The sequence below is a fragment of the Oncorhynchus tshawytscha genome, unplaced genomic scaffold, assembly GCF_018296145.1.
Source record: "Oncorhynchus tshawytscha isolate Ot180627B unplaced genomic scaffold, Otsh_v2.0 Un_contig_9797_pilon_pilon, whole genome shotgun sequence".
In the NCBI taxonomy this organism is placed as follows: domain Eukaryota; kingdom Metazoa; phylum Chordata; class Actinopteri; order Salmoniformes; family Salmonidae; genus Oncorhynchus; species Oncorhynchus tshawytscha.
In genome coordinates this window covers 20,001-43,924 of record NW_024608795.1, presented here as the reverse complement: position 1 = coordinate 43,924, position 23,924 = coordinate 20,001, and the positions used below count along the sequence as shown (strand labels likewise).

At 49.9% G+C, this 23,924-nt stretch overlaps 1 protein-coding gene across 1 annotated transcript; it reads left to right on the top strand.

The window, feature by feature from the left end:
• The first annotated feature begins 15,925 nt into the window (after positions 1-15,925).
• Positions 15,926-18,770, top strand: LOC112214816 (mitotic spindle assembly checkpoint protein MAD2A). The gene is made up of 5 exons (XM_024373848.2): positions 15,926-16,104; positions 16,387-16,533; positions 16,962-17,082; positions 17,167-17,270; positions 18,063-18,770. Exons 1-5 carry the CDS (start codon positions 16,041-16,043, stop codon positions 18,233-18,235), a joined length of 609 nt encoding a protein of 202 aa, XP_024229616.1. The 5' UTR covers positions 15,926-16,040; the 3' UTR covers positions 18,236-18,770.
• The last annotated feature ends 5,154 nt before the right edge of the window (positions 18,771-23,924 follow it).

Here is a 23,924-nt window from a genome sequence, read left to right as displayed (position 1 = left end):
GTGTTAGTATGAGTGTGTGAGTGTTAGTATGAGTGTGTGAGTGTGTGTGTGTTAGTATGAGTGTGTGTTAGTGTGTGTGTGTGTGTGGCCGGCCCCTGGGCATGATGGATCTGAGGGTCTCTGATGTGTCTGACAGACTGAGCTGATGCTAAACAAGACATTATAATGTATATAAACACCATCTCATACAGTGGTCTCCTGAACAGTATTATGTCATTCCTTTACCAGTAGGAACTATGTCTGGAGTTGGACACATAAACTTCTCCAGTGCATATGTATATAAATATGTGTTTGTCATGAGTCGTCAACAGATTCATGGGCTCAGCATCTGGCTAACCGACCATACAGATCGGGTATTATGGGAAATGGGCCCCGGCTGGAGGAATGCTTTTCTGGTGATAAGGCTGAGGGAGAGAGGGAAAAGAGAGAAGAGAAGAGAGAGAGAGAGAGAGAGAGAGAGAGAGAGAGAGAGAGAGAGAGAGAGAGAGAGAGAGATGCTGGATCTTAAACACCACTATAACCCCTTGGCAGGTCTAAAAACCCATCGCTTCATGGTTACCAACAGCCGCCATCTCCTTCCACAACAGAGACAGTGGGTTTCAGCGGCTGTGAACTATGGGAAAAAATGTGCTAGAGTGTCTCTATAAACCCGGCAGGCCTCTCCACAGCAGAGCTTCAGATAGACAGTGAGCCATGGCCAGCTGCCCTCTGACTGGTCCTGTATGACAACACACAGCTGTGCCGCGGTGCACAGTGACAGAAAGGCGAGGTCGAGACATAACATGGCCTGGCCCAGGAGACGGTCTGGAACCATCGGCTGCAAGTGGAGGGATGGAGTATCAGTGTGGGACGGAGCCTGAGTAGACAGTGGAGAGAAAGGCTTTGTTTGAAAAGGAGAGACCTTATATGACATTAACAGTCTGCCACTGGATCGTATGTAGTGACCATTAATCAGAGGACACACAAACAGGGCTATTGGCCTGGCAAACATCCTGTGTGTGTGTGTTAAACTCCAGTTGTTGCTAGGGAACACAGGCAAAGTGCCAGGAGGGTAAAGTGTACAAGTCCATCACTAAAGTGAGTTACCTCTCTCTGTCTCTCTCACCCTCCATCTCCTTCTCTATCTCTCTCTAACTTCCTCCATCTCTCTGTCTCTCTCACCCTCCATCTCCTTCTCTATCTCTCTCTAACTTCCTCCATCTCTCTCCCTCCATCTCTCTCTCTGTCTCTCACTCCCTCCATCTCTCTGTCTCTCACTCCCTCCATCTCTCTCTCACTCCTTCCATTTTTCTCTCTCTCACTCTCTCCCCAGTGGGCCTCTCTATGTCTCTCACTCCCTCCATCTCTCTGTCTCTCACTCCCTCCATCTCTCTCTCTCTCTCTCCCTCCCCCAGTGGGTCTCTCTCTGTCTCTCTCTCCCTCCATCTCTCCCTCCCTCCATCTCTCTCTCTCCCTCCATCTCTCTCTCTCTCTCTCTCCCTCCATCTCTCTCTCTCTCTCCCTCCCTCCATCTCCCTCTCTCCCTCCATCTCTCTCTCTCTCTCTCTCCATCTCTCTCTCTCTCCCTCCATCTCTCTCTCTCCCTCCATCTCTCTCTCTCTCTCTCTGTCTCCCTCCATCTCTCTCTCTCTCTCTCACCCCATCTCTCTCTCTCCCTCCATCTCTCTCTCTCTCTCCCTCCATCTCTCTCTCTCTCCCCTCCATCTCTCTCTCTCTCTCTCTCTCCCTCCATCTCTCTCTCTCCCTCCATCTCTCTCTGTCTCTCTCTCCCCCAGTGGGTCTCTCTCTGTCTCTCTCTCCCTCCATCTCTCTCTCTCTCTCCATCTCTCTCCATCTCTCTCTCTCCCTCCATGTCTCTCTCTCTCTCCATCTCTCTGTCTCTCTCTCCCTCCATCTCCCTCTCTGTCTCTCTCTCCCTCCATCTCTCTCTCTCTCTCTCCCTCCATCTCTCTCTCTCTCCCTCCATCTCTCTCTCTCTCTCTCTCCTCCATCTCTCTCTGTCTCTCTCTCTCCCCCAGTGGGTCTCTCTGTCTCTCTCTCCCTCCTTCTCTCTCTCGCTCCCTCCATCTCTATCTCTCCCTCCATCTCTCTCTCTCCCTCCATCTCTCTCTCTCTCTCCATCTCTCTCTCTCTCTCACTCTCTCTCCCTCCATCTCTCTCTCTCTCTCTCCCTCCATCTCTCTCTCTGTCTCTCTCTCCCTCCATCTCTCTGTCTCTCACTCCCTCCATCTCTCTGTCTCTCCTCCCTCCATCTCTCTCTCACTCCTTCCATTTTTCTCTCTCTCTCTCTCCCCAGTGGGCTCTCTATGTCTCTCACTCCCTCCATCTCTCTGTCTCTCAGAAGAGGCATCTCTCTCTCTCTCTCTCTCTCTCCCCCCCAGTGGGTCTCTCTCTGTCTCTCTCTCCCTCCATCTCTCTCTCCCTCCCTCCATCTCTCTCTCTCCTCCATCTCTCTCTCTCTCTCCCTCCATCTCTCTCTCCCTCCATCTCTCTCTCTCTCTCCCTCTCTCTCTCTCCCTCCATCTCTCTCTCCCTCCATCTCTCTCTCTCTCTCTCTCTCTCTCCATCTCTCTCTCTCTCCCTCCATCTCTCTCTCATCTCTCTCTCTCTCCCTCCATCTCTCTCTCTCTCTCTCCCTCCATCTCTCTCTCCCTCCATCTCTCTCTGTCTCTCTCTCCCCCCAGTGGGTCTCTCTCTGTCTCTCTCTCCCTCCATCTCTCTCTCTCCATCTCTCTCTCTCCCTCCATCTCTCTCTCTCTCTCCATCTCTCTGTCTCTCTCTCCCTCCATCTCTCTCTCTCTCTCTCTCTCCCTCTCTCCCTCCATCTCTCTCTCTCTCCCTCCATCTCTCTCTCTCTCTCTCCCTCCATCTCTCCCTCCATCTCTCTCTCCCTCCATCTCTCTCTGTCTCTCTCTCTCCCCCCACTGGGTCTCTCTGCCCTCTCTCTCCCTCCCTCCATCTCTCTCTCTCCCTCCATCTCTCTCTCCCCTCCATCTCTCTCTCTCTCTCCCTCCATCTCTCTCTCACTCTCTCTCCCTCTCTCCCTCCATCTCTCTCTCTCTCCCTCCATCTCTCTCTCTGTCTCTCTCTCCTCCATCTCTCTCTCTCTCCCTCCATCTCTCTCTCCCTCTCTCCCTCCATCGCTCTCTCTCTCTCCCTCCATCTCTCTCTCTCCCTCTCTCCCTCCATCTCTCTCTCCCTCCATCTCTCTCTCTCTCTGTCTCTCACTCCCTCCATCTCTGTCTCTCACTCCCTCCATCTCTCTCTCTCTCCATCTCTCTCCCTCTCTCCCTCCATCTCTCTCACTCCCTCCATCTCTCTCTCTCTCTCTCTCTCTCTCTGTCTCTCACTCCCTCCATCTCTGTCTCTCAGGTTCCATCTCTCTCCCTCTCTCCCTCCATCTCTCCCTCTCTCCCTCCATCTCTCTCATCCCTCCATCTCTCTCTCTCTCTCTCTCTGTCTCTCACTCCCTCCATCTCTGTCTCTCACTCCCTCCATCTCTCTCCCTCTCTCCCTCCATCTCTCCCTCTCTCCCGCCATCTCTCTCACTCCCTCCATCTCTCTCTCTCTCTCTCTGTCTCTCATCCCTCCATCTCTGTCTCTCAGGATCTCTCTCTCTCTCCATCTCTCTCACTCCCTCCATCTCTCTCTCTCTCTGTCTCTCACTCCCTCCATCTCTGTCTCTCCTCCCTCCATCTCTCTCTCTCTCCTCTCTCCCTCCATCTCTCTCACTCCCTCCATCTATCTCTCTCTCTCTCCCTCCATCTCTCTCCCTCCATCTCTCTCTCCCTCCATCTCTCTCTCTCTCTCCCTCCATCTCTCTCTCTCTCTCCCTCTCTCCCTCCATCTCTCTCTCTCTCTCCCTCCATCTCTCTCTGTCTCTCTCCCTCCATCTCTCTCTCTCCCTCCATCTCTCTCTCCCTCTCTCCCTCCATCGCTCTCTCTCTCCCCTCCATCTCTCTCTCCCTCTCTCCCTCCATCTCTCTCTCTCTCTCCCTCCCTCCATCTCTCTCACTCCCTCCATCTCTCTCTCTCCCTCTCTCCCTCCATCTCTCTCCTCCCTCCATCTCTCTCTCTCTGTCTCTCACTCCTCCATCTCTGTCTCTCACTCCCTCCATCTCTCTCTCTCTCTCTCTCTCTCTCTGTCTCTCTCTCTCTCTCTGTCTCTCCTCCCTCCATCTCTGTCTCTCACTCCCTCCATCTCTCTCCCTCTCTCCCGCCATCTCTCTCACTCCCTCCATCTCTCTCTCTCTCTGTCTCTCACTCGCTCCATCTCTGTCTCTCACTCCCTCCATCTCTCTCTCTCTCCATCTCTCTCACTCCCTCCATCTCTCTCTCTCTCTGTCTCTCACTCCCTCCATCTCTGTCTCTCACTCCCTCCATCTCTCTCTCTCTCCCATCTCTCTCACTCCCTCCATCTCTCTCTCTCTCTCTCTCTCTGTCTCTCACTCCCTCCATCTCTGTCTCTCACTCCCTCCATCTCTCTCCCTCCATCTCTCCCTCTCTCCCTCCATCTATCTCTCTCTCTCTCTCCCTCCATCTCTCTCCCTCCATCTCTCTCTCCCTCCATCTCTCTCTGTCTCTCTCTCTACCCCAGTGTGTCTCTCTGTCTCTCTCTCCCTCCATCTCTCTCACTCTCTCTCCCTCTCTCCTCCATCTCTCTCTCTCTCTCCCTCCATCTCTCTCTGTCTCTCTCTCCCTCCATCTCTCTCTCTCCCTCCATCTCTCTCTCCCTCTCTCCCTCCATCGCTCTCTCTCTCTCCCTCCATCTCTCTCTCCCTCTCTCCCTCCATCTCTCTCTCTCTCCCTCCATCTCTCTCCCTCTCTCCCTCCATCTCTCCCTCTCTCCCTCCATCTCTCCTCTCTCTCCTCCATCTCTCTCCCTCCATCTCTCTCTCCCTCCATCTCTCTCTCTCTCTCCCTCCATCTCTCTCCTCTCTCCTCTCTCTCCCTCTCTCCATCTCTCTCTCTCTCCTCCATCCATCTCTCTCCATCTCTCTGTCTCTCTCCCTCCATCTCTCTCTCTCTCCCTCCATCTCTCTCTCCCTCTCTCCCTCCATCGCTCTCTCTCTCTCCCTCCATCTCTCTCCCCTCTCTCCCTCCATCTCTCTCTCTCTCTCTCTCCCTCCATCTCTCTCACTCCCTCCATCTCTCTCTCCCCTCTCTCCCTCTCTCCCTCCATCTCTCTCACTCCCTCCATCTCTCTCTCTCTGTCTCTCACTCCCTCCATCTCTGTCTCTCACTCCCTCCATCTCTCTCTCTCTCTCTCTCTGTCTCTCTCTCTCTCTGTCTCTCTCCCTCCATCTCTGTCTCTCACTCCCTCCATCTCTCCTCTCCCTCTCTCCGCCATCTCTCTCACCCTCCATCTCTCTCTCCCTCCATCTCTCTCACTCCCTCCATCTCTCTCTCTCTCTGTCTCTCACTCCCTCCATCTCTGTCTCTCCTCCCTCCATCTCTCTCTCCATCTCTCTCTCCTCCCTCCATCTCTCTCTCTCTCTCTCTCTCTGTCTCTCTCCCTCCATCTCTGTCTCTCACTCCCTCCATCTCTCTCCCTCTCTCCCTCCATCTCTCCCTCTCTCCCTCCATCTATCTCTCTCTCTCTCTCCCTCCATCTCTCTCTCCATCTCTCTCTCCCTCCATCTCTCTCTGTCTCTCTCTCTACCCCAGTGTGTCTCTCTGTCTCTCTCTCCCTCCATCTCTCTCCTCTCTCTCCCTCTCTCCCTCCATCTCTCTCTCTCTCTCTCTCCATCTCTCTCTGTCTCTCCTCCCTCCATCTCTCTCTCTCTCCCATCTCTCTCCCCTCTCTCCCTCCATCTCTCTCTCTCTCCCTCCATCTCTCTCTCTCTCTCCCTCCCTCCATCTCTCTCTCTCCCTCCATCTCTCTCTCCATCTCTCTCTGTCTCTCTCCCTCCATCTCTCCTCTCTCCCTCCATCTCTCTCTCCCTCTCTCCCTCCATCGCTCTCTCTCTCTCCCTCCATCTCTCTCTCCCTCTCTCCTCCATCTCTCTCTCTCTCTCCTCCCCTCCATCTCTCACTCCCTCCATCTCTCTCTCCCTCTCTCCCTCCAAATCTCTCTCAAGAGAGAAAAACATCTCTCTCTCCTGTCTCTCACTCCCTCCATCTCTGTCTCTCCTCCCTCCATCTCTCTCTCTCTCTCTCTCTGTCTCTCTCTCTCTCTCTGTCTCTCCTCCTCCATCTCTGTCTCTCCTCCCTCCATCTCTCAGAGAGAGAGAGAGATCTCTCTCCATCCCTCCATCTCTCTCTCTCTCTCTGTCTCTCACTCGCTCCATCTCTGTCTCTCACTCCCTCCATCTCTCTCTCTCTCCATCTCTCTCAGAGACCCTCCATCTCTCTCTCTCTCTGTCTCTCAGAGAGAGAGAGCGAGATCTCTGTCTCTCCTCCCTCCATCTCCTCTCTCTCCATCTCTCTCACTCCCTCCATCTCTCTCTCTCTCTCTCTTCTGTCTCTCACAAAGGAAGCCATCTCTGTCTCTCACTCCCTCCATCTCTCTCCCTCTCTCCCTCCATCTCTCCCTCTCTCCTCCATCTATCTCTCTCTCTCTCTCCCTCCATCTCTCCCTCCATCTCTCTCTCCCTCCATCTCTCTCTGTCTCTCTCACTAGATGTGTCTCTCTGTCTCTCTTCCCTCCATCTCTCACTCTCTCTCCTCTCTCCATCCATCTCTCTCTCTCTCTCCCTCCATCTCTCTCTGTCTCTCTCTCCCTCCATCTCTCTCTCTGTCTCTCTCTCCCTCTCTCCCTCCATCGCTCTCTCTCTCTCCCTCCATCTCTCTCTCCCTCTCCCCTCCATCTCTCTCTCTCTCTCTCTCCCTCCATCTCTCTCCATCTCTCCTCCCTCTCTCCCTCCATCTCTCCTCCCTCCATCTCTCTCTCTCTCTCTCTCTGTCTCTCACTCCCTCCATCTCTCTCTCTCTCTCTCTCTCTGTCTCTCACTCCCTCCATCTCTGTCTCTCAGTCCCTCCATCTCTCCCCTCTCTCCCTCCATCTCTCCCTCTCTCCCTCCAGTATCTCTCTCTCTCTCTCTCCTCCATCTCTCTCCCTCCATCTCTCTCTCCCTCCATCTCTCTCTGTCTCTCTCTAGTACCCCAGTGTGTCTCTCTGTCTCTCTCTCCCTCCATCTCTCTCCTCTCTCTCCCTCTCTCCCTCCATCTCTCTCTGTCCATCTCTCTCTCTCCTCCCTCCCTCCATGATCTCTCTCTCCTCCATCTCTCTGATCTCTGAGCTGTCTCTCAAGACATCTATAATCTCTCTCTCCCTCTCTCCCTCCATCGTCTCTCTCCTCATCTCTCTCTCCCTCTCTCCCTCCATCTCTCTCTCTCTCTCCCTCCCTCCCATCTCTCTCCAGTCCCTCCATCTCTCTCTGTCTCTCCATCCATCTCTCTCAGATTCCATCTCTCTCTCTCTCTGTCTCTCACCCATCTCTGTCTCTCATCCATCTCTCTCTCTCTCTCTCTCTGTCTCTCTCTCTCTCTGTCTCTCACTCCTCCATCTCTGTCTCTCCTCCCTCCATCTCTCTCCCCTCTCTCCCGCCATCTCTCCATCCCTCCATCTCTCCTCTCTCTGTCTCTCACTCAACCATCTCTGTCTCTCCTCCCTCCATCTCTCAGAGACATCTCTCTCACTCCCTCCATCTCTCTCTCTCTCTGTCTCTCAAAAATCCATCTCTGTCTCTCACTCCCTCCATCTCTCTCTCTCTCCATCTCTCTCATCTCTCTCTCTCTCTCTCTCTCTGTCTCTCACTCCCTCCATCTCTGTCTCATCCATCTCTCTCCTCTCTCCCTCCATCTCTCCCTCTCTCCCTCCATCTATCTCTCTCTCTCTCTCCCTCCATCTCTCTCCAGGATCTCTCTCTCCCTCCATCTCTCTCTCTGTCTCTCTCTACCCCAGTGTGTCTCTCTGTCTCTCTCTCCCTCCATCTCTCTCCTCTCTCTCCCTCTCTCCCTCCATCTCTCTCTCTATCTCCCTCCATCTCTCTCTGTCTCTCTCTCCTCCATCTCTCTCTCTCTCCCTCCATCTCTCTCTCCCTCTCTCCCTCCATCGCTCTCTCTCTCTCCCTCCATCTCTCTCTCCCTCTCTCCCTCCATCTCTCTCTCTCTCTCTCTCCCTCCATCTCTCTCACTCCCTCCATCTCTCTCTCCCTCTCTCCCTCCATCTCTCTCACTCCCTCCATCTCTCTCTCTCTCTCTCTCTCTCTCTCTCTCCCTCCATCTCTCTCTCTCTCTCTCTCTCTCTGTCTCTCTCTCTCTGTGTCTCTCACTCCTCCATCTCTGTCTCTCACACCCTCCATCTCTCTCCCTCCATCTCTCTCACTCCCTCCATCTCTCTCTGTCTCTCACTCCCTCCATCTCTGTCTCTCTCCCTACATCTCTCTGTCTCTCTCTGTCTCTCTCTCTCTCTCTCTGTCTCTCTCCCTCCTCTCTGTCTCTCACTCCCTCCATCTCTGTCTCTCACTCCCTCCATCTCTGTCTCTCTCCCTCCATCTCTGTCTCTCACTCCCTCCATCTCTGTCTCTCACTCCCTCCATCTCTGTCTCTCACTCCCTCCATCTGTCTCTCACTCCCTCCATCTCTCTCTCTCCCTCCAGCTCTGTCTCTCACTCCTCATCTCTGTCTCTCTCTCCCTCCATCTCTGTCTCTCACTCCTCCATCTCTGTCTCTCTCTCCCTCCATCTCTGTCTCTCTCTCCCTCCATCTCTGTCTCTCTCTCCCTCCATCTCTGTCTCTCCTCCCTCCATCTCCCTCCATCTCTGTCTCTCACTCCCTCCATCTCCCTCCATCTCTGTCTCTCACTCCCTCCATCTCTGTCTCTCATCCCTCCATCTCTGTCTCTCACTCCCTCTCTCTCTCACTCCCTCCATCTATGTCTCTCACTCCCTCCATCTCCTCCATCTCTGTCTCTCACTCCCTCCATCTCCCTCCATCTCTGTCTCTCTCCCTCCCTCCATATTCCTCCATCTCTGTCTCTCACCATCTCCCTCCATCTCTGTCTCTCTCACTCCCTCCATCTCCCTCCATCTCTGTCTCTCATCCCTCCATCTATGTCTCTCACTCCCTCCATCTCCCTCCATCTCTGTCTCTCCTCCCTCCATCTCCCTCCATCTCTGTCTCTCATCCCTCCATATCCCTCCATCTCTGTCTCTCACTCCCTCCATCTCCCTCCATCTCTGTCTCTCACTCCCTCCATCTATGTCTCTCACTCCCTCCATCTCCCTCCATCTCTGTCTCTCACTCCCTCCATCTCCCTCCATCTCTGTCTCCCTCCCTCCATATCCCTCCATCTCTGTCTCTCACTCCCTCCATCTCCCTCCATCTCTGTCTCTCACTCCCTCCATCTCAGTCTCTCTCTCCCTCCATCTCTGTCTCTCACTCCCTCCATCTGTCTCTCCTCCCTCCATCTCTGTCTCTCACTCCCTCCATCTCCCTTCATCTCTGTCTCTCACTCCCTCCATCTCTGTCTCTCACTCCCTCCATCTCTGTCTCTCACTCCCTCCATCTCTGTCTCTCTCTCCCTCCATCTCTGTCTCTCATCCCTCCATCTCTGTCTCTCATCTCCCTCCATCTCTGTCTCTCCACTCCCTCCATCTCTGTCTCTCTCCCTCCATCTCTGTCTCTCACTCCCTCCATCTCCCTCCATCTCTGTCTCTCACCCTCCATCTCCCTCCATCTCTGTCTCTCACTCCCTCCATCTCCCTCCATCTCTGTCTCTCACTCCCTCCATCTCTGTCTCTCACTCCCTCCATCTCTGTCTCTCACTCCCTCATCTCTGTCTCTCACTCCCTCCATCTCCCTCCATCTCTGTCTCTCACTCCCTCCATCTCTGTCTCTCACTCCCTCTCTCTCCCTCCATCTCTGTCTCTCACTCCCTCCATCTGTCTCTCACTCCCTCCATCTCTGTCTCTCACTCCCTCCATCTCCATCTCTGTCTCTCACTCCCTCCATCTCTGTCTCTCACTCCCTCCATCTCTGTCTCTCACTCCCTCCATCTCTGTCTCTCTCTCCCTCCATCTCTGTCTCTCACTCCCTCCATCTCTGTCTCTCTCCCTCCATCTCCTCCATCTCTGTCTCTCACTCCCTCCATCTCTGTCTCTCACTCCCTCCATCTCTGTCTCTCACCCTCCATCTCCCTCCATCTCCTCTCTCACTCCCTCCATCTCCCTCCATCTCTGTCTCTCACTCCCTCCATCTCCCTCCATCTCTGTCTCTCCCCTCCATCTCTGTCTCTCACTCCCTCTCCATCTCTGTCTCTCACTCCCTCCATCTCTGTCTCTCACTCCCTCCATCTCCCTCCATCTCTGTCTCTCACTCCCTCCATCTCTGTCTCTCACTCCCTCCATCTCCCTCCATCTCTGTCTCTCACTCCCTCCATCTCCCTCCATCTCTGTCTCTCACTCCCTCCATCTCTCTCCCTCTCTCCCTCCATCTCTGTCTCTCACTCCCTCCATCTCTCTCCCTCACTCCCTCCATCTCTCCCTCTCTCCCTCCATCTCCCTCCATCTGTCTCTCACTCCCTCCATCTCTCTCCCTCTCTCCCTCCATCTCTCTCCCTCCATCTCCCTCCATCTCTCTCCTCCATCTCTCCATCTCTCCCTCCATCTCCCTCCATCTCTGTCTCTCACTCCCTCCATCTCTCTCCCTCTCTCCCTCATCCCTCCATCTCTCCCTCCATCTCCATCCATCTCTGTCTCTCACTCCCTCCATCTCTCTCCCTCTCTCCCTCCATCTCTCCCTCTCTCCCTCCATCTCTGTCTCTCACTCCCTCCATCTCTCTCCTCTCTCTCTGTCTCTCTCTCTGTCTCTCCCTCTCCCTCCATCTCCCTCCATCTCTGTCTCTCACTCCCTCCATCTCTGTCTCTCACTCCCTCCATCTCCCTCCATCTCTGTCTCTCACTCCCTCCATCTCCCTCCATCTCTGGAATTTGCTACAAACACTTGACGGCATATAATCAGCACCTAACACCTCACACAGCATTTGTAGCTGGGATTTGTATGTTTTTTGATTGACAGATTTTTGGTGTAACCACACATTAACACACATATTCAGCAGCGAAACTTGATATACAGTAAACAAAAATATAAACACAACATGCAACTATTTCAAAGATTTTACTGACTCCCAGTTCATATAAGGATATCTATCAATTGAAATGAATTCATTAGGCCTTAATCTATGGATTTCACATGACTGTTGGTCACTCGTTTGCATAGAGTAGATCAGGCTGTTGATTGTGGCCTGTGGAATGTTGTCCCAGTCCTCTACAATGGCTGTGCGAACTGCCGGATATTGGAACAAGCTGTTGTAGACATCGATCCAGAGCATCCCAAACATGCTCAATGGGGGACATGTCTGGTGAGTATGCAGGTCATGGAAGAACTGGGACATTTTCAGCTTCCAGGAATTGTGTACAGATCCTTGCGACATGGGGCCGTGCATTATCATGCTGAAACATGAGGTGATGGAGGTGGATGAATGGCACGACAATGGGCCTCAGGATCTCGGCAGTGTTTCTATGTATTCAAATCAATAAAATGCATTTTTTTAAATAAAATGTTATTTAACCTTTATTTAACTATTTAACAGTTGGCCATCGAAGGTGAGCATTTGCACACTGAAGTCGGTTACGACGTCAAACTGCAGTCAGGCCAAGACCCTGATGAGGATTTTTTTTCTCTCAGGATGACGAGATGTGCTTCCCTGAGACGGTTTCTGACAGTTTGTGCAGAAATTATTTGGTTGTGCAAACCCACACTTTCATCAGCTGTCCGGGTCTCTGGTCTCCCGCAGGTGAAGAAGCCGGATGTGGAGGTCCTGGGCTTGCGTGATTATACATGGTTTGCAGTTGGGAGGCCTGTTGGACATACTGTCAAATTCTCTAAAACAACGTTTGAGGCAGTTTATGGAGAAATGAAAGTTTAATTATCTGGCAACCGCTCTAGTAGACATACCTGTAGTCAGCATGCCAACTGCACGCTCCCTCAAACCTTGAGACATCTGTAGCACATTTTAGAGTGTCTTTTTATTGTCCCCAGCTTCTTGATACCTGTTTTAGGTGGATGGATTACAGCTGAAGTCGCAAGTTTACATACACCTTAGCCAAATACATTTAAAGTCAGTTTTTCACAATTCCTGACATGTAATCCTAGTAAAAATACCCTGTCTTAGGTCAGTTAGATCACCACTTTATTTTAAGATTGTGAAATGTCAGAATAATAGTAGAGAGAATTATTTATTTCAGCTTGTATTTCTTTCATCACATTCACAGTGGGTCAGACGTTTACATACACACAATTAGTATTTGGTAGCATAGCCTTTAAATTGTTTAACTTGGGTCAAATGTTTCGGGTAGCCTTCCACAAGCTTCCCACAATAAGTTGGGTGAATTTTGGGCCATTCCTCCTGACAGAGCTGGTGTAACTGAGTCATGTTTGTAGGCCTCCTTGCTCACACACGCCTTTTCAGTTCTGCCCACACATTTTCTATAGGATTGAGGTCAGGGCTTTGTTATGGCCACTCCAATACCTTGACTTTGTTGACCTTAATCCATTTTGCCACAACTTTGGAAGTATGCTTGGGATCATTGTCCATTTGGAAGACACATTTGCGACCAAGCTTTAACTTCCTGACTGATGTCTTGAGATGTTGCTTCAATATATCTACATAATTGTCAATCCTCATGATGCCATCTATTTTGTGAAGTGCACCAGTCCCTCCTGCAGCAAAGTACCCCCACAACATGATGCTGCCACCCCCGTGCTTCACGGTTGGGATGGTGTTCTTCGGCTTGCAAGCCTTCCCCTTTTTCCTCCAAACATAATGATGGTCATTTTGGCCAAAACAGTTCTATTTTTGTTTCATCAGACCAGAGGACATTTCTCCAAAAAGTACGATCTTTGTCCCCATGTGCAGTTGCAAACCGTAGTCTGGCTTGTTTATGGCGGTTTTGGAGCAGTGACTTCTTCCTTCCTGAGCGGCCTTTCAGGTTATGTCGATATAGGACTCGGTTTACTGTGGATATAGATACTTTTGTACTGTTTCCTCCAGCATCTTCACAAGGTCCTTTGCTGTTGTTCTGGGATTGATTTTCACTTTTCGCACCAAAGTACATTCATCTCTAGGAGACAGAATGCGTATCCTTCCTGAGCGGTATGGCGGCTGCGTGGTCCCATGGTGTTTATACTTGCATACTATTTATTGTTTGTAAAAATGAACGTGGTACCTTCATGTGTTTGGAAATTGCTCTCAAGGATGAACCAGTCTTACGGAGGTCTCCATTTTTTTTCTGAGGTCTTGGCTGATTTCTTTTGATTTTTCCATGATGTCAAGCAAAGAGGCACTGAGTTTGAAGGTAGGCCTTGAAATACATCCACAGGTACGCCTCCAATTGGCTCAAATGATGTCAATTAGCCTATCAGAAGCTTCTAAAGCCATGACATCATTTTCTAGAATTTTCCAAGCTGTTTAAAGGTACAGTCAACTTAGTGTATGTAAACTTCTGACCCACTGCAATTGTGAAACAGTGAATTATAAGTGAAATAATCTGTCTGTAAACAATGGTTGGAAAAATGACTTGTGTCATGCACAAAGTAGATGTCCTAACTGGCTTGTCAAAACTATAGTTTGTTAACAAGAAATTTGTGGAGTGGTTGACAAACTAGTTTTAATGACTCCAAGCTAAGTGTATTTAAACTTCCGACTTCAACTGTATGTTGGCAAATGAGAAATGCTCACTAACAGGAATGTAAACAAATTTGTGCACAAAATTTGAGAGAAATAAGCTTTTTGTGCATATTAAACATTTCTGGGATCTTTTATTTCAGCTCAACATGGAACCAACATTTTACATTTATATTTCTGTTCAGTGTAGTATTAAATTAATAATACTTACTTTGAGAACATTTGCATATAAATGTTTGCATGTGAAAGGTGAGTAATTATACTTGAATTATGTTGTTATAATGCTATGTTTCTGCGTGTGAGAACATGAGTGTGCAGTGATATTTCTACAACGATCAAATGTTAGTAATTTATGCCTGGTGGTAGGCTATACGCTATAGGAACATTCACTTAACACACGTAAACCATTTCAAAGACTTGCGGACACCAAAAACGAGAGACGCAAAGGGCAACTCTTTACACTTTTTTTTGTGAAATAGTAGAACTCTTGAGAGGGTCAGCAACCAGTCTCTCCTGTGAAATGCAACAGTGGTGCTGAGGTCCTTGGAGAAATCTATTGAACAGTTAGACTGATAACATGACAGCCATTCGGTTGGTTATTCAGTGGTTTAGGATTGGAACTTGAGCACCACTTGGTCAATACTGTTGTTAAAGCCCAGAGAGACGACCACCGATCGCTTTGGTTTGTTATGGTCAATGGAAAGGTTTCCAATGTTTGCTCATTTAAAGCAGAGACCGTCCAGAATAATACAGAACTGTGAGAGGGACTTTGTTGCATTGCAGGTCTGTTGAGAAAAGTTTCAAAATGGCAGACTTCTTAGTATAGGACCAGGTGCTTTTGGTGACCAAATGACCGGACCAGTTGATAGGCTTTTGTGCTCTATTCCCTTGTATTGGCGTTCAAAGAAAGTCCATAACAGTTGAAAAGGATGATGAATGAGAACACCAAGCCAGAGCTAGAGGAAAGACCTGTGGCCAATGTGTGAATACTGTGCAACAGGTGCCTTCACTGTGAGGCTTACAGCCTGTATAGGTTTCCTGCAGTACTGTTGGCAGGAAAGAGCAAGTGCTTTCCATAGACAACAGCAGTAGTGGCACCACTTGCAGGTGTGACATTATTCCTCAACAGTGTCGTGAAATCTGGCAGATGATGTAGTTATCGCTGGAAAAATGTATGACTGTTGCACATATGGTTTTTCACTTGACAGTGTCTTGTAGCTAATATCTAAAGTTTAAAAAACTAAACTGAAAAAGGTGTTCAAAAGCATGCAGCTGAGAACAGGGTAAAGGGATCCTTTCAGATTAAAAAATAACTGTAGCAGCATTATTATCCCTCAGAAGAAAGTCATATCTTTTTCCCAGGGGGCCTATATTTGTAGATCAGGGATTGGGCAACTTGTGGGAGGGAGCCACAAAAAAAAAACAGAACTCATCGTGAGGGTCCGCATGGGTCTGCGTACCCAAATCCATACGAAATAACATTTCAAAAATTGCTGCAATTCTGCACATTTGGCCACAGTGCCTGGAGAAACTGTTGCTGTTTTAAAACAAGATTGCAGTAATTCTACACAGTTTGACCACTGGGCCTGGAGAAACTGTTGCTGTTTTAAAACAAGATTGCAGTAATTCTACACAGTTTGACCACTGGGCAGAGAAAAACATTAGCAGTTTAACAGCTAATTTCCTGCAATTCTACACATTTTTCCATAGGGTGGAGGCAAATGTTTGCTGTTTTTAATATGATAACTGATGATCAATGGGCCCCACCCTGGTCGGTAATTCCACCATGCTTACTACAAGTTTAGATAGCTGTCTAACTAGACTAACTTACAAATTGAAAAAAAAATATTACTGACATGGGCTAATTGAGTGACTGCGGATGCAAAAACAAATTTCGAATTTGCCCCAATGTATTTTATTATTCTAACTCTCGACAGTACGTTTTGAATTGGTCTGCAGGCCTACAAAAAGGGGGGCCGCCAGTGACCCATCCCTGCTGTAGATAACACTGTTGTAATAGAGATTGAACAATATTAGAAAGCGTAGGACGGTTGAGTATGTAAGATTAGAAAAGCTTGTACTTATCGTAACATACTATGCTGTCTGGAGACTACTTTTATAATAGAATCCTTAAGAATGATCAGCAGATTGTAAATCTCCAGGTCTGGCACAACACCGCCCTCTGGCGTCAGAGACGCAACACTGCGGGGTATTAAACCGGCTGGGTGGGTTACGCATGCGCGGAAGTTCAACGACCTGCACATTTCAAACCTTGGCGGCGGGTAGAAAAATAAATCTGACCGAGAAGAAAATACAATACAACAAAAGGATATAACTCAAACGTGCAAAGATGACAAGCACACTGAAAGGCATTACCCTGAAAGGCAGCGCTGAGCTTGTGGCCGAGTTTTTCTGTAAGTATTTCACCGACTTTTGCTTTATTTTCGCCTGATCAGAAAGGAAAGGCATGCAACATGACGATGGTTTTCTCTGCGGAAGCTATAGCCATCTAACGTTGTTACAACCATCGCATCCGTATTTTCCATGACGATAAGTCATATGTATGTCCTTACATCTGAGTTTGCTATGCTAATATATCCATGCGTGTGTAATTGTGCCCCTTCATGCATTATTGAGACAACAATATTGTTACTAGTTAACTAGCTAACCACCTAACGTTATGTCTGTCCCTGCAGCATTCGGGATCAACAGTATCCTGTACCAGCGAGGACTCTACCCACCGGAGACCTTCTCCCGAGTCGCCCAGTATGACATGAGCCTTCAACTCACCACTGACACCAAGCTGAAGAACTACCTGACCAACGTTGTGACACAGCTCAAAGGTGCAGTATGAAATAAACTCAGTTGAATGTAACGCACATGCGCAGAACGTTCTAATAAATGGGGGGCAGAGGTCAACACTGACAGACACTTTATAGCAGGACATCTAACCTTTGCTCCAGTCACTTGTGGGGCTATTAACCCTATGTTATTTCTCACAAGGTCAAATGAGGTGTCATATTTCACAACTTACTGTGTTGATTTTCTCAATTTTGATCAATGTTTTCGTTCCCTCAGAGATGCCAGTATGTCTGTTTCTGCTGTAGTTTGGTGTGTAAATTGCAGAGTAGCTGTTTGACTGACTTGTATCTCTGTGTTGCAGAGTGGCTGTTTGACTGACTTGTATCTCTGTGTTGCAGAGTGGCTGTTTGACTGAGTATCTCTGTGTTGCAGAGTGGCTGTTTGACTGACTTGTATCTCTGTGTTGCAGAGTGGCTGTTTGACTGCACAGTGCAGAAGCTAGTCCTTGTTATCACATGTCTGGAGACTAGTGAGGTGCTGGAACGGTGGCAGTTTGACATTGAGTGTGACAAGAGTGCCAAGGAGATCAGGTACGGTAGGATACTTCAGCAGCAGTGGTACCTGACCACCACAAACACAAATATGTGACGGCCTTTGTGTGTCTCTTCTCTCAGCGCTCCCAGGGAGAAGTCCATCAAGTCCATCCAGGATGAGATTCGCTCAGTCATCAGACAGATCACCGCCACTGTCACCTTCCTACCCCTGCTGGAGACTGCCTGTGAGTAGTGTGTGTGTGTGAGAACCAGTGTTTCCATTGGCTGTTAAGGGCCTGCTTTTGGCCAATAAAAAAACAAACATAAAAGCCAACAAATAAGCACATTTCTGGATGCTTTGTTGCCAAGCAAATATCCCGATGAAAATAAAAACATTTTATAAATCAGTTTTGCCGTGCAGAGGTTGGTTCAGGTTGTCTTTCAATGAAATAAGCTCTCTACTCTCCCTGCCTGTCTGTCTGGAGCTTGACTTAGCAACCTGCAACATTCTATCAATTTGTACCTGACTGCAAGTGTTCCCGCCTATTGCGTTCGTGACAGACAGTTGTTTACAGGCGGGAAGTTTTCCGGTATTTTATGACGTTGTTGCTAGATTCATCTCCCTAAAAAGATCATTTCCAGAAATGTCATATGTGTCCACCCTGGAGGATTATTTAGATAAAGCAATCTTCCTCAAGTAGTTACCTTTTATTTTATAAAAACAAATCAACCTAGTTAGTTTTACTAGCTACTGTACCAAGGATGGAGGCATCTACAAGTGGGAAAATAAATATTCTGACCTAAACACTGAAACTAAGGATAATGACAGATGGAGGGAGATGTGCAAGAAGCTAATGTTCACTTGGAAGGCTCATTCCTCTTCATCAGTGTTTATGGGCACATAAAGGGACTGCATTAAATGGATTTATATTTTATCGTCTAAAATCTGGTCGGACGTTTGACCGGCACATATTCTTCTTAACAGAAATGTTCCTAATGCGCCTTGATAACCCCTGAATTTTGACCCCTCTCCCCAGGTGCCTTTGACCTCCTCGTTTACACCGACAAGGACCTAGAGGTGCCCGACAAATGGGAGGAGTCGGGCCCCCAGATCATCGACCAATCGGAGGAGGTTCGTCTGCGTTCCTTCACCACCTCCATCCACAAGGTCAACAGCATGGTGGCCTACAAGAGGGCCAACTCAGCCTAGAGCCTTGACCTCTAACCTGCCGCCTCCTGTACATAGTTATCGCTCAATGCCACATCTTCCCTGCCGAATACAACAAGGAACGTTGGAGATTGACTACAATTGATCTACAAATCATAATCCATAGTAATTTAGGATCCAATGTGATTTGTAGGTCAGCCAGTCTGCAGTCGCCGACTGCCATCTCAAACGCGCACAATGGCTATGAGATAATATATACTACGCTTACCCTTTCCTGCCTCCGCCTCTCATATCTCTCCCTCTCTCCCCTGTATATCTAAAGTCCTTTATACTGATTATTCTGTTGTGTCATTTTCTCTGTGTATTGGGGAGGCCTTGTTCTTCCTGACTCACTGCTTTGATGTAAATATATTGCCTGTCAATGGTCACCGATCTCTTTTGGTCCAATGCATTTACTTCCTTCTGAACTTTACCTTGTGATCTATCCAGTACTGAGCCTCGCTGTTTTAGAAGCTAGTGTTTTGTGTGTTGTATTTTTAAGAAATGTCCCTACAATATATAAACGTTTACCATTTGATCATCAAGTCCGTGTTTTACCACTGCGATGGACCAGACGGTGGCGGCGTAACCCGGGTTTCCGTCCCGGGTGGATATCCGCCATCTATCTCTACATGTTAAATGAATGGTTATTTCGACCAGTGTGACGTTATATCCAAAGTTTGCACAGATGACCGAGCACAAAGATAAGAAGCAGTATCCTTTAATGGGATGTACCATTCAACTTGTCTCACAGTGTTCATCAGTCAACAGGGGGACAGATGTCTAATCTATTTCTATAGGAGAAACCCTTTCTGAATGTCATCACCTCAGCCTCCTAACAACCAACAGGTCCTGTGACCTCTATACTGTGGCTGTTCATAGTTATCTTTATAGGGGCCGTGCCTTCACATGCAACACACAGGTCTATCATTGGTGGAGAAGCAACACATGATCTGTTTTGACCAATCAGACACCAATGCACAGGGACAAGTATACAGTTACAGAGACTTCTTTAAGTACACAATACAACCACAGGAACCACATACATCTGCAAGGAGAAAAGTGCTTCAGTTCGGACAAGGTTAAGTCCAATTTTAGTTTCACGCGAATGACAGTGATACAGTCCACATGTCTGTTCGTGACAACTACTATAGTATATTATGTGTGAATTTAAGAGGTTTGGAAAATGGAAAGTCATTTTCTTACAGAAAGGTGAGTGGGTGGTTTAGCAGTCCTGTATTGGAAAGAATATAAAAACGAATTAATCCCCTTTTACATTTTCCATGAGAAAGATTATTGTTTTGTTTGAAATGCAAAGGACCTTAAAGTGCAAATATATTTTAGGCTTTGGGGTCAAGTGCTCCTTTCAACTCTAAAGACGCCCGGCCTTACACATTAAACAGGTTTAAGAAGGGAAGCATTATCAGAATTATCAGGGGGGTCAGGAGCTGGTCCATTATCAGGGGGGGGTCAGGGAGCTGGTCCATTATCAGGGGGTCAGGGAGCTGGTCCATTGTCAGGGAGCTGGTCCATTATCAGGGGGTCAGGGAGCTGGTCCATTATCAGGGGGGTCAGGGAGCTGGTCCATTATCAGGGGGTCAGGGAGCTGGTCCATTATCAGGGGTCAGGGAGCTGGTCCATTATCAGGGGGGTCAGGGAGCTGGTCCATTATCAGGGGGGTCAGGGAGCTGGTCCATTATCAGGGGGTCAGGGAGCTGGTCCATTATCAGGGGGGTCAGGAGCTGGTCCATTATCAGGGGCTGGTCAGGGAGCTGGTCCATTATCAGGGGGTCAGGGAGCTGGTCCATTATCAGGGGGGTCAGGGAGCTGGTCCATTATCAGGGGGGTCAGGGAGCTGGTCCATTATCAGGGGGGTCAGGGAGCTGGTCCATTATCAGGGGGTCAGGGAGCTGGTCCATTATCAGGGGGTCAGGGAGCTGGTCCATTATCAGGGGGGTCAGGGAGCTGGTCCATTATCAGGGGGGTCAGGGGCTGGTCCATTATCAGGGGGTCAGGGAGCTGGTCCATTATCAGGGGGTCAGGGAGCTGGTCCATTATCAGGGGGTCAGGGAGCTGGTCCATTATCAGGGGGGTCAGGGAGCTGGTCCATTATCAGGGGGTCAGGGAGCTGGTCCATTATCAGGGGGGTCAGGGAGCTGGTCCATTATCAGGGGGTCAGGGAGCTGGTCCATTATCAGGGGGTCAGGGAGCTGGTCCATTATCAGGGGGTCAGGGAGCTGGTCCATTATCAGGGGGTCAGGGAGCTGGTCCATTATCAGGGGGGTCAGGGAGCTGGGCCATTATCAGGGGGTCAGGGAGCTGGTCCATTATCAGGGGGGTCCATTATCAGGGGGGCCAGGGAGCTGGTCCATTATCAGGGGGGATCAGGGAGCTGGTCCATTATCAGGGGGTCAGGGAGCTGGTCCATTATCAGGGGGGGTCAGGGAGCTGGTCCATTATCAGGGGGTCCATTATCAGGGGGTCAGGGAGCTGGTCCATTATCAGGGGGTCAGGGAGCTGGTCCATTATCAGGGGGTCAGGGAGCTGGTCCATTATCAGGGGGGTCAGGGAGCTGGTCCATTATCAGGGGGTCAGGGAGCTGGTCCATTATCAGGGGGGTCAGGGAGCTGGTCCATTATCAGGGGGGATCAGGGAGCTGGTCCATTATCAGGGGGGGGAGCTGGTCCATTATCAGGGGGTCAGGGAGCTGGTCCATTATCAGGGGGTCAGAGGGACCATTATCAGGGGGTCAGGGGAGCTGGTCAGGGGAGCTGGTCCATTATGAGGGACTATGAGGGGGGGGCAGGGGCTGGTCCATTATCAGGGGGGGATCAGGGGCTGGTCCAGGGGGATCAGGGAGCTGGTCCATTATGAGGGACTATTGGGGGGGGGGTCAGGGAGCTGGTCCATTATCAGGGGGAGGGGATCAGGGAGCTGGTCCATTATCAGGGGGGGGATCAGGGAGCTGGTCCATTATCATGGGGGGATCAGAGCTGGTCCATTATCAGGGGGTCAGGGAGCTGGTCCATTATCAGGGGGAGCTGGTCCATTATCAGGGGGGGACCAGCTGCCATTATCAGAGGGGATCAGGGAGCTGGTCCATTATCCCTGGTCCATTATGAGGGACCCTGGTCCATTATCAGGGGAGGGATCAGGAGCTGGGTCATCCATTGCATCAGGGAGCTGGGCTGTTGGGAGCTGATTGATATGGAGGGAGGATGGGCTGGTCCATTATGGGGACCAGCTGCCTGATGGAGCTCATAATGGGGTCATCTGTGCATCAGAGGAGGCTGTTGGGACGAGATACATGTGATTTCAATGTCTTTGATACCGTTCCAGCCATTACAATGAGCCCGTCCTCCTGTAGCTCCTCCCACCAGCCTCCTCTGCTGTACATACAAAACGGGTTATTTTGGAAATGTGAATCACACCTATCATATCACAGGATGGCAGTGGAATCTTCTAGAACACACGTCTTTGGCTCCTTTGGCTCAATGCGTAAAAATACACGGGTGAATGGATGGTCCAGGAAAGTTTTCACAGCAGAGACGTGTGTGTTCTCAACATGAAACTTGACCTTACAGTATAGAAATTGAATAAATATATAAAACAAATAAATATGCAATAGGTAAGACGAGTGATCGTTACATAAGATGAACGTTCTCTCAAAACCTTTGTGTTGTGAGTGTGTGGTGTGTGAGTTTGCGCTGGTATTACTAACAAGCTTATGATTGTGGTGCTTTATGGTGGGTAAAAGTAAGTTTTATCTATACCGTTACATTATTTCCATTCCAGCCATCGCAATGAGCTAAGACCTGGGTTCAAATAGTATTTGTAATCTTTCATTGAGCTGCTTGGTACAACGGAACCAATGCAATAGTCTGAAAAGTACAAATCCTGCCCGACCATCTGGCACTCCAGACGGGCTCAAAATATTTGAGAGATTTCAAATAATATTTGAACCCAGGTCTGTCTTTTCTCTGGTGGCATATTGATCCCTTGGTGCTCAGTAGGCCGATAGTAGCCACAGGCACGCGCCACACACACACACACCTTCAGTGTTCTTCCTCCGACTGAGAGATATAATATAGTGACTCCTCCTTCATGTAGCAAGTTGACTTTGTGCACAAAAATAAAAAGAAAGACTATGGTAATAAATATAGCTTAGTGTTGATGTTGTCTTAGGGTGGTGGAGGGATAGTGGGGATGGAGGGATAGTGGGGATGGAGGGATAGTGGGGATGGAGGGATAGTGGGGATGGAGGGATAGTGGGGATGAAGGGATAGTGGGGATGGAGGATAGTGGGGATGGAGGGATAGTGGGGATGGAGGGATAGTGGGGTGGTGAGGGATAGTGGGGATGGAGGATAGTGGGGACGGAGGATAGTGGGGATGGAGGATAGTGGGGATGGAGGGATAGTGGGGATGGAGGGATAGTGGGGATGGAGGGAATAGTGGGGGTGGAGGGATAGTGGGGATGGAGGGATAGTGGGGATGGAGGGATAGTGGGATGGAGGAATAGTGGGATGAAGGGATAGTGGGGATGGAGGGATAGTGGGGTGGAGGGATAGTGGGGACGGAGGGATAGTGGGACGGAGGGATAGTGGGGATGGAGGGATAGTGGGGATGGAGGGATAGTGGGGATGGAGGGATAGTGGGGATGGAGGGATAGTGGGGATGGAGGGATAGTGGGGACGGAGGATAGGACCGGAGGAGGGATAGTGGGGACCTGAGGGATAGTGGGGACGGAGGATAGTGGGGACGGAGGGATAGTGGGGACGGAGGGATAGTGGGGACCGGAGGGATAGTGGGGACGGAGGGATAGTGGGGACGGAGGGATAGTGGGGATGGAGGGATAGTGGGGATGGAGGGATAGTGGGGATGGAGGGATAGTGGGGATAGTGGGGACGGAGGGATAGTGGGGACTTGAGGGATAGTGGGGATGGAGGGATAGTGGGGATGGAGGATAGTGGGGATGGAGGGATAGTGGATGGAGGGATAGTGGGACGGAGGGATAGTGGGGACGGATAGTGGGGATGGAGGGATAGTGGGGATGGAGGGATAGTGGGGAGGAGGGATAGTGGGGATGGAGGGATAGTGGGATGGAGGGATAGTGGGGATGGAGGGATAGGGATGAAGGGATAGTGGGGATGGAGGATAGTGGGGGGATAGTGGGGACGGAGGGATAGTGGGGATGGAGGGATAGTGGGGGTGGAGGGATAGGATGGAGGATAGTGGATGGAGGATAGTGGGGATGGAGGATAGTGGGGGAGGGATAGTGGGGACAGAGGGATAGTGGGGATGGAGGGATAGTGGGAGGGATAGTGGGGGGATGGAGGGATAGTGGGGATGGAGGTGGGGATGGAGGGATAGGGGGATAGGGATAGGGATGGAGGGATAGTGGGGATAGGAGGGATAGTGGGGATGGAGGGATAGTGGGGATGGAGGGATGGAGGGATAGTGGGGATGGAGGGATAGTGGGGTGGAGTGGGGATGGAGGGATAGTGGGGACGGAGGATAGTGGGGACCGGATAGTGGGGATGGAGGGATAGTGGGGATGGAGGGATAGTGGGGTGGAGGGGGATAGTGGGGATGGAGGATAGTGGGGATGGAGATAGTGGGGACGGAGGGATAGTGGGATGGAGGGATAGTGGGGGTGGAGGGATAGTGGGGATGGAGGGATAGTGGGATAG

Coding starts and splice junctions, on each gene's coding strand:
- LOC112214816 (XM_024373848.2), top strand. CDS start 16,041: ATGACAAGCACACTGAAAGGCATTACCCTGAAAGGCAGCGCTGAGCTT. Junction 16,534..16,961: donor CGTTGTGACACAGCTCAAAG/GTGCAGTATGAA, acceptor TCTGTGTTGCAG/AGTGGCTGTTTGACTGCACA. Junction 17,271..18,062: donor ACCCCTGCTGGAGACTGCCT/GTGAGTAGTGTG, acceptor CCCTCTCCCCAG/GTGCCTTTGACCTCCTCGTT.